General features: G+C 44.8%; 1 protein-coding gene across 1 annotated transcript in view; it reads left to right on the top strand.

Moving 5' to 3' along the window:
* Window positions 1-208: 208 nt before the first annotated feature.
* Window positions 209-10,325, top strand: part of LOC126455948 (NALCN channel auxiliary factor 1) — a 169,272-nt gene continuing 159,155 nt past the window's right edge. Inside the window, exon 1 of the mRNA XM_050091704.1 lies at window positions 209-217. Within this exon, the coding sequence (XP_049947661.1) occupies window positions 209-217 (9 nt within the window). The remainder of the gene's footprint in view (window positions 218-10,325) is intronic.

The raw sequence follows: 10,325 nt of genomic DNA, 5'->3' as shown, positions 1-10,325 counted from the left end.
AAAAAGTACGGTGCATTATTTCCTGGGAAACTCTCGTACATAACTAACTGTATTTCAGTACTGCTTCCTAGGAGGTTTTCCTTTTTACGAAGATTGCCTCAATTATGCGAGTCTAACAGCGGTCTCCCCTTCATATTACACAAAACCATTTCAATTTTCAGCGTTAATCTTACAGCAGTTAATTTTTAATATCTCGCAACACCTAAAGATGGCGCACGTACCTTACCGTCACAGAAGATCGTGGTTCGTTGCACCACCTTCCGTGGAAAGTATCAAATTCTGCACCAGACAAGCCGGTCAATTTGGAGGTTGATACATCGCAGAGGATGCTACCAGAGTATAACGCGAGGCGGCCAAGAGGTTAGGTGTGGCTTGCTCTTTTAATAATTGAATGAAGTAGCCAGTAAAAATACAGATGTGACGTAGCCGATAGTTTGGAGATATAGTTACGAGGGCTATCCACAAAGTACATTACGTTTTGGAATTAAAAATAAATAAAGTATTGGAATTTTTTTTGTTATATACAGATGAAAGCCACACTTAAATACTACTTTTCTACATATTTGCCATTTAAATTAAGGCACTTATCGTAGCGATGGACAAGCTTGGAAATTCCTTCGTCGTAAAATTCGGCCGCCTGCGCCTTCAACCACGTGGTTCCCTCTTCATGAAGCAGTGCGTCGTCATGAAAACGCTGCATAGCCAACCACTTCTTCATTGCTGGGAATAAGTGGAAGTCGCTCGGCGCCAGGGTCGAGACTGTACGGCGGATGAGGAAACAACTCCCACTTAAAAGATTCGAGAACTTCACGAGTGGCATTTGCCGTGTGGGCCCGGGCGTTGTCGTGAATCAGCAAGATCTTTGATCCCAACTTTCCACTGCGCTTGTTTTGTATTGCTCTTCTGAGGTTGTGGCAATACCTTTGAGAGTTTATTGTAGTGCCTCTTTCCAGGAAATCCACAAAAATCACACCTTTTCTGTCCCAAAAGACAGTCATTACGTGGTTGAAGGCGCAGGCGGCCGAATTTTACGACGAAGGAATTTCCAAGCTCGTCCATCGCTACGATAAGTGCCTTAATTTAAATGGCAACTATGTAGAAAAGTAGCATTTAAGTGTGGCTTTCACCTGTATATAATAAAAAAATTTTCCAATACTTTATTTATTTTTAATTCCAAAACGTAATGTACTTTGTGGATAGCCCTCGTACATACAGTGCAAGAACTGCAGTACCTGTGCTGCATTCTATCTCTGAAATACGAACATGCTCCCTACTGTACATCAGTTGCACAATATCGTTGGTTTGTGGTTCGCAGAACCACTCTCTGTGGAAAGTGTCAAATTCTGCCCCGTACACGTTGCTCGGTTCTGAGGTAGACAGATCGTAGAGAATTCTACCAAAGTATAACGTGAGTACCACAAATTCGTCCGATATACGAGGGGTGTCCAGAAAGTAAGTTCCGATCGGTCGCGAAATGGAAACGACTATGAAAATCCGATAAAGCTTTGCACAGATCTGTCGGCCAGTGTCTCTAGTACGATCCTAGACAGCATCACGTCGCTCTTCTCATTTCTGAGCTCACAGTAAGTGCGTAAAGATGTCTAGAAAATTGTGTCTCCCGGCAAGTACGAGGGCCTGGTGAGTAATTTCGCCTTAAGCTATGCAGCCAACATTACATAACTGTCGTGCGGTTTCTTCTTCAAGACAATTCTCAGCCGCATTCTGCAGGCGCAGTGAAGATGCTCCTGCATCGTTTTCAATTGGAACTGTTTGATTACAGCCTGTAATTGTCTCCCTCTGAGTCTCATGTCTACCCACATGAACCGCTGGCTATGAAGACAACATTTTGACACAGACGACGAGCTGTAGGGCAGCGTAGAGAATTGACGGAAAGCACTGGTGGCTGCCTTCTGTGATGAGGGTATTGGAAACCTGATACAGCGCTACGACAGATGTCTAAGTCAGAACGGCGATTAAGTAGAGAAGTAGCTGGATAACTGTTACAAATAAAACATTTCTGATTTTCGCTGTGGTTTCCATTTCGCGATCAATCGGAACTTACTTTCTGGACAGCCCTCGTATAACTTTCTATTAGATATATGGGTTCTACTCAATCACTCAGGTCCACTCTGTTCTCGAAGCGTAGGTTGGGCCTTCGGCCGCGATCCTCGGGGACGGGGAGTCGGACGGTATCGGTATCGATATCGGTATCGACATAAGGCGGCAGAGCGCGGAAGCCCGGCAGACGGTATCAGCGATGGGCGCTCCTCCACTCCACTTCCAATCGCGGCGAGTAGGAGAAGCCGCGCGGCCCAGATAAATGGATCGTAAACGTTATCCGCCACACGAGCCACCACCTCACGGCTATCGCAGCGCCCCTGTCGCCTGTCACTCCTTACTCCAGACCGGGAATTTACGAGTACCCGCATTTAAGAACAGAGCCCTCGCAGGAGTATAAAGCGTTCGTTTCTCTCTCTAGCTGAAGCCAAATTTTCCTCGTGAAATTACGTCTCTCACCTATTTAGCAGCGACAAAGCGGACAGTTTAATGATGAATGGAACACTCAAATGAAGACTGGAATGCTCTCGTGAAACTCAGTAGCAAGTTTCCATCCATCACAAATATAATGGAATGTTTTGTGAGGACTGTGACACAGAATTACACTTTGTTTTCCATTCCGATAAACAGAGATTCACGATGTTATATTTCGTCAACTGCCAGTTTCGACGGTTAACCGTCATCAATAGGTGAAAGGCGCCTTTTCCTTGGTTATTTTTGGTAGTAAGCATTAGCGATTTCGTGCAACAGCTTGTGAGGCGGCCAAGAGGTTAGAATCTGACTTGCTCCTTTAATAATTAAATGAATTAACCAGAGAAATTACAGATGCGACGTAGCAGATAGTTTAGACATATAGTTACATACAGTGCAAGGAGAGCAGCTTCTGTACTGAATTCTGTCTCTGAAATACGAATATGCTTCCCATTGTACAACAGTTGCACAATGTTGCTGTTACGAAGCGAAAGCTGCATTTTTTAAATGACAATTTAAAACTAAAGATCTTCTGAATTTTGCACAATTCTACTGTGAAAAAATTTGTGTAGAGTATCGTAAGAAAAATGAAATACATCTAAGCAAATTGTGAGACTGTTAACAGGTATACGAAAAACTCTCTCTCTCTGTCTCTCTCTCTCTCTTTCCACTATACACAAAAAGTTTATGACTGTGTACAAAATAATGGGAGATAGGATTTACATGACTAAACAGTTGCATTTTGGATAAGTAAAGAGGAAATAGCTGCACTCATGAGAAGCATACTCAAGGGTGCTAAATAAAAATCACTATTTCGAAAGTATTGTGTAGGAAACATTTAAAGAAATTGCTTGATTTGCTTCCAGAATAGTCATTAAGTAAATACCAATTTATTTAGATTGTAATAACACTTTCGTACAGATGACTCAGTAAATATGTCTATTACTGTGTGTTTCAAGAGCGCTATTAAAGGATTCACTTACTTTTTCGTATTATTCCAGGAAACACAAATCAGTATTGTTCAGTCATGTTGTAGTCGTATTTTTGTCTCCGTTTTCCCGCCATAAACTTAGAGACTCTCATTTCATTTTTTATTTTTACTTTTCAGTAAATGAAGCACAGCGTATCACTTCATTATTTAATTCATATTTCTAGGATGCAGTGTAAATTTTAAGTTTCATGATTCAGAGACTTCGGATAAGTAGTTTGATTACATACAGTTGTGTAACAGAGGAAATTTTTGTAAATGCTTTTTCTTGTTTAGTGGTAATTCAGTTGGCTTATTCTAACTAAAATATTGGTTTGCCATGAGTGACAGGTGCCTGTCTTTCCATAGTTTTGGGGTAACTGATGTTGCAGGTGTTTCATCGGGGTGGCAGTAGCAGCTTGAGAATCGGATGACCAAATGAGACTCTTCATTGGTTTTGTAGGATATCCAGTAGAGAAAAAAATGGCTCTGAGCACTATGCGACTTAACTTCTGAGGTCATCAGTCGCCTAGAACTTAGAACTAATTAAACCTAACTAACCTAAGGACATCACACACATCCATGCCCGAGGCAGGATTCGAACCTGCGACTATCCAGTAGAGACAACAAGACATTGGAACAGGAGGGAAAAATGTTTGCTCTTCATATAAGGCAAGGGATGATCAGGACATGTTAAGGAGGAAAAGGGTAAAGAGAAGTGGGAAGCGGCAATGGCAACGAAAGAAACAAGTTTAGAAATTCATCTGACTGCTCTAAAATGAATATGAAAAATACATTTGACCTGTTGCTTGAGTTAGAAGCTGAGGAGCCTCAGGTAGATGGAGGTGTAGAAAGGGCACGGCCAACTTTCAGCTGTAAATTCAAGAACAAAAATGTATGGAAGGTAGTGAATAGAAAAAAAGTTTTATTGTTAGCCAGTTCTCAGGATAAAGTTGTAGGCCAATTTTTGCAGGATAAACTAGGATTAAATACCATTTTTTTAAAAACCTGGCACTGGTCTGGGTTAGGTGACAGAGTATTTAGGACACCGTGCTTACAGTGGATGGTCCAGGCAATAGTACTGTCAGACATCCTGGATACAATACAGTGTGTGAGCAGATAAATATTGCATCAGCATTGAGGAATACCGGCACTTATACACTCCTGGAAATTGAAATAAGAACACCGTGAATTCATTGTCCCAGGAAGGGGAAACTTTATTGCCACATTCCTGGGGTCAGATACATCACATGATCACACTGACAGAACCACAGGCACATAGACACAGGCAACAGAGCATGCACAATGTCGGCACTAGTACAGTGTATATCCACCTTTCGCAGCAATGCAGGCTGCTATTCTCCCATGGAGACGATCGTAGAGGTGCTGGATGTAGTCCTGTGGAACGGCTTGCCATGCCATTTCCACCTGGCAGCTCAGTTGGACCAGCGTTAGTGCTGGACGTGCAGACCGCGTGAGACGACGCTTCATCCAGTCCCAAACATGCTCAATGGGGGACAGATCCGGAGATCTTGCTGGCCAGGGTAGTTGACTTACACCTTCTAGAGCACGTTGGGTGGCACGGGATACATGCGGACGTGCATTGTCCTGTTGGAACAGCAAGTTCCCTTGCCGGTCTAGGAATGGTAGAACGATGGGTTCGATGACGGTTTGGATGTACCGTGCACTATTCAGTGTCCCCTCGACGATCACCAGTGGTACGGCTAGTGTAGGAGATCGCTCCCGACATCATGATGCCGGGTGTTGGCCCTGTGTGCCTCGGTCGTATGCAGTCCTGATTGTGGCGCTCACCTGCACGGCGCCAAACACGCATACGACCATCATTGGCACCAAGGCAGAAGCGACTCTCATCGCTGAAGACGACACGTCTCCATACGTCCCTCCATTCACGCCTGTCGCGACACCACTGGAGGCGGGCTGCACGATGTTGGGGCGTGAGCGGAAGACGGCCTAACGGTGTGCGGGACCGTAGCCCAGCTTCATGGAGACGGTTGCGAATGGTCCTCGCCGATACCCCAGGAGCAACAGTGTCCCTAATTTGCTGGGAAGTGGCGGTGCGGTCCCCTACGGCACTGCGTAGGATCCTACGGTCTTGGCGTGCATCCGTGCGTCGCTGCGGTCCGGTCCCAGGTCGACGGGCACGTGCACCTTCCGCCGACCACTGGCGACAACATCGATGTACTGTGGAGACCTCACGCCCCACGTGTTGAGCAATTCGGCGGTACGTCCACCCGGCCTCCCGCATGCCCACTATACGCCCTCGCTCAAAGTCCGTCAACTGCACATACGGTTCACGTCCACGCTGTCGCGGCATGCTACCAGTGTTAAAGACTGCGATGGAGCTCCGTATGCCACGGCAAACTGGCTGACACTGACGGTGGCGGTGCACAAATGCTGCGCAGCTAGCGCCATTCGACGGCCAACACCGCGGTTCCTGGTGTGTCCGCTGTGCCGCGCGTGTGATCATTGCTTGTAGAGCCCTCTCGCAGTGTCCGGAGCAAGTATGGTGGGTCTGACACACCGGTGTCAATGTGTTCTTTTTTCCATTTCCAGGAGTGTAGGTATCGGAGTCATACCTTTTTACCTCAGTGAATAATAACGGCACTCTTACAGAATCACTTTGCTGTCGATCTGTCAGTCCGTCTGTCTGTCTGTTAAAAACCCTTTTTCTCAAGAACAGGTAGGCGTATCAAATTGAAATTTATGTCGCGTACTGGGGTCTACGGTCCCCTAGCGATGCAAAAATCTGAAGCATCTAACTCAATGCAGCTAAGAAATACAACCATTTACGTAACATATTTCGATACACGCCAACTCACTCATGAAAACCTATAGCGTACTTCCCGACGACCTAGAATCGTATAATCTGGCAAGAAGCAACATTTTACACTACAAGTAAAGGAAAAGATCTGAAAAGTGTTGATCTGTAATTATATAACAAGAAAAAATATTTTTCTTGTCATTTGTTGTCTGACTGTCTGTTTGTCCATCTCGTATTGCCCGTTTGTTCTCAGGAACGCGTACACATATCGAGTTAAAACGTACGTCACACACTAAGGCCTGTCGTCCCTCGGCAGTGCAAAAAACCTAAGCTTCCAAGTCAATGCTGTGAAATATATGGTCATATTTTGATGCTCGCGAACTCACTCATCAGAATCTGTACGACAGTAGACGTAGAATCATAACAATTTACAAGAAGAAAGGGTTCAGTATATACGTAAAGGGGAAAGTCCAAAATTGTTGATTTGTTATTACGGTGTATGACACACAAAAATATTTCTTTTGTCATTTGTTACCCGGCTTCAAAATGAAAACATTCTCGAAAGTCTAGCAATTCACGGAACCGATATCTTGCCAGTATCAATGTCGATAAGAGCCAAACATTATCGAGCTTCTCGGTTCCTGGGAAGAATTAACTGTCCATATACATAATTAAGTTCAGACAGAACCCTCAGAGAGCGGGCTCTACTCGTACCAGATCAATTTTTTGGTAATACTCTAGTATTCACAACACTTTTTTTTAACATGACGCGATTTTGTGCAGTTCAGATGAAGCTTATAACTTTTTAATTAACTAATTTACAAAGACGAGCCAATATGATACGACCAATGTCCACCATGAGAATGAATGCCAAATAGTGGTGTTAAGAGAACACGGTGTGACAAGGATTGTATATAACCGGAACAGAGACGAATGGGGTATTATTATCACCACCATACCTGCTACGTTGACAAAGGACAGATTGTTATGGCCTTGCGCCTGGCAACGACAATTTCAGAATTGGCGAATCTGGTCGGTTGTTCACGTCCTGTTACATCAGAAAGGCTGAACCAAACGAGCTGTTTCCAATGATGAAACGAAATATTTTAATCATCTGCTTGGTAGTGTGTTGGTATATCTTTGGAATACAATACAGCAGCGATACTCCGTTGCACCGATTTGGCGTTGGTTTCCAAAGGAATGTGACATCAGATGTCTGCGTACAAATCAGTAATGTAAGCGCCACTCACGGGTTAGGCCTTAGGCCTCCTCCGACAGGCCGACTGCTAACTACTAAACAGTATGAAGTGCGATCTGTGATCAAGAGGGACGTGATCAGCATATCGCCAATCACTCCAGTAGATACTTCTGTGCTTAAGCAGCTGCTCATTTCGCCTCGCAGTGACTGTGTGTACCCTGTACCAGATTTCCTTAGCCCAGAAAAAAAATCTGAGTTCTGTGGGGAAACGAAATCGGGTCCTTCCATAGTGAAGGTATGGACGTCAATTGTTCGGGTAGAGATGCGATTACAGAGTTCCCAGAAAATACCGAAAGCATCCCTGATGTGATCCATCAGGTTTAAACCACTCGAATCTGATGGAAAAACGATACAGATGACTTCGGTATCATGCTCCTCAAGCCATTGCCGCACGATTTTGGCCTTGTAACACAGTTATCCTGAAGATGGCTTCGCCTTCGGGGAAAACATCAAACATGAAGGGATTCAACTGGTCGGCAATAATATCCAGGTAGTTCACAGCTGCCACTGTTCCTTCGGTTATACCATCTCAATAGTGGTACGGTACAACGTTGATAGGCTTAAGAGTTGTCACGTGCCACAATTTAGGCAATTTTCGTGTCAGTTACGAAGATAAGGACAACATAACACCCAGTCCCCGAGCGAAGATAATCTCCGACTCGGCCGGGAATTGAGGCCGAGTCCCTTCAGTTAGCAATCTGACGGGCTGACACCACAGCTACTAACGCGGGCCCAAAACGCTTAGTGCTGTCTTGGTGAAGTCGGGACGGGTCACTAGTACACTATAAAAACCATATGAAATCGATAAGGTGTTAATACATGTATTGTAATATATCTTATGTAGATCGCGTTTGTATCTTACTGAGGTCGTGTTCATTGCGTTATCTCTATCTCTGATTGTTCGCATAGGAATCCAGAGATGATACGTGAGCGAGCGTTTTAAAACTATCTGATGCTATTCTTCATTCTACTCATCTACATCTACATGGTTACCCTGCAATTCACACTTAAGTGCTAGGCAGAGGGTTCATCGAACCATTTTCATACTACTTCTCTACCACTCCACTTTCGAATGGCGCGTGGAAAAAAGGAACACATAGATCTTTCCGTTCGAGCTCTGATTTCTCTTATTTTATTACGATCATCATTTCTCCCTACGTAGGTGGATGTCAGCAAAATATTTTCGCATTTGGAAGAGAAAGTTGGTCACTGAAATTTCGTCAATAGATCTCGCCGCAAAGAAGAACGCCTTTGGTTCAGTGACTGCCACCCCAACAATAAAGAGAGAATAGTCTTGCACTACACGCACTCCGGGCTTGATACCACAACTGGACGAAGGCTACTCATCAGATATTTGGTTGGGAAGCACTACAGCATCCTCCGTACAGTCGGATATTTTCTCACGTGATTTTCACATCTTTGGCGACCTGAAGAAAGACATACTTGGATGTAGATTTTAGCCGTCCGAGGAACTGCAGGAGTGCATGAGATTGTGGATCCGTCAGCGGCCGGTCGCTTTCTACAAACGGAAATTGATCGTGTCGTCTCCCAGCGGACAAGTGCCTTAAAAGCGTGTGGTGATTACTTTTCAATGGAACCATTCCGTGGTCCCGTTGTGGCGCGTTTTTGGTTCTCATTTCACCGCCCCTCGTACCATAGTCAATACTATGAGGTGACAAAAGTCAGGGAATACCTCAAAATATCGTGTTGGATTTCCTTTTGCTCGGCGTAGTGCTACAGCTGGATGTGGTATATACTCAACAAGTCGCTGGAAGTCCTTTCAGTAATATTGGGCCATTCTGTCTGTATAGCTGCAAGGGTGCAGTATTTTGTGCAGGTACTGACCATTACGTCTCATAAATGTTCCATGGGATTCATGTTGGGTGGTCTGGGTGGCCAAATCATTCACTCGAATCGTCAGAATGTTCTTAAAACCAGTTGCGAACAGTTGTGGCCTGGTAACATGACGCATTATCAACCATAAGAATTCCGCCGCTGTTTGGGAAGATGATGTCCTCGAAGGGCCTCAAATGATCTCCACGTAGCCGAACATAACTACGCTACTGGCCATTAAAATTGCTACACCAAGAAGAAATGCAGAAGATAAACGGATATTCATTGGACAAATATATTACACTAGAACTGACATGTGATTACATTTTCACGCGATTTGGGTGCGTAGATCCTGAGAAATCAGTACCCAGAACAACCACCTCTGGCCGTAATAACGGCCTTGATACGCCTGGGCATTAAGTAAAACAGAGCTTGGATGGCGTGTACAGGTACAGCTGCCCATGCAGCTTCAACACGATACCACAGTTCATCAAGAGTAGTGACTGGCGTATTGTGACGAACCAGTTGCTCGGCCACCATTGACCAGACGTTTTCCATTGGTGAGAGATCTGGAGAATGTGCTGGCCAGGGCAGCACTCGAACATTTTCTGTATCCAGAAAGGCCCGTACGAGACGTGCAACATGCGGTCGTGCACTGTTCTGCTGAAATGTAGGGTTTCGCGGGGTGAGAATGAAGGGTACAGCCACGGGTCGTAACACATCTGAAATGTAACATCCACTGTTCAAAGTGTCGTCAATGCGAACAAGAGGTAACCGAGACGTGTAACTAATGGCACCCCGTACAATCACGCCAGGTGATGCGCCAGTTTTGCGATGACGAATACACGCTTGCAATGTGCGTTCACCGCGATGTCACCAAACACGGATGCGACCATGATGATGCTGTAAACAGAACCTGGATTCATCCGAAAAATGACGTTTTGCCATTCGTGCAC

This window comes from Schistocerca serialis, chromosome 2, assembly GCF_023864345.2.
Source record: "Schistocerca serialis cubense isolate TAMUIC-IGC-003099 chromosome 2, iqSchSeri2.2, whole genome shotgun sequence".
In the NCBI taxonomy this organism is placed as follows: Eukaryota; Metazoa; Arthropoda; class Insecta; order Orthoptera; family Acrididae; genus Schistocerca; species Schistocerca serialis.
Note: the sequence above shows the minus strand (reverse complement) of the source record. Positions and strands in the feature narration are given on the sequence as shown.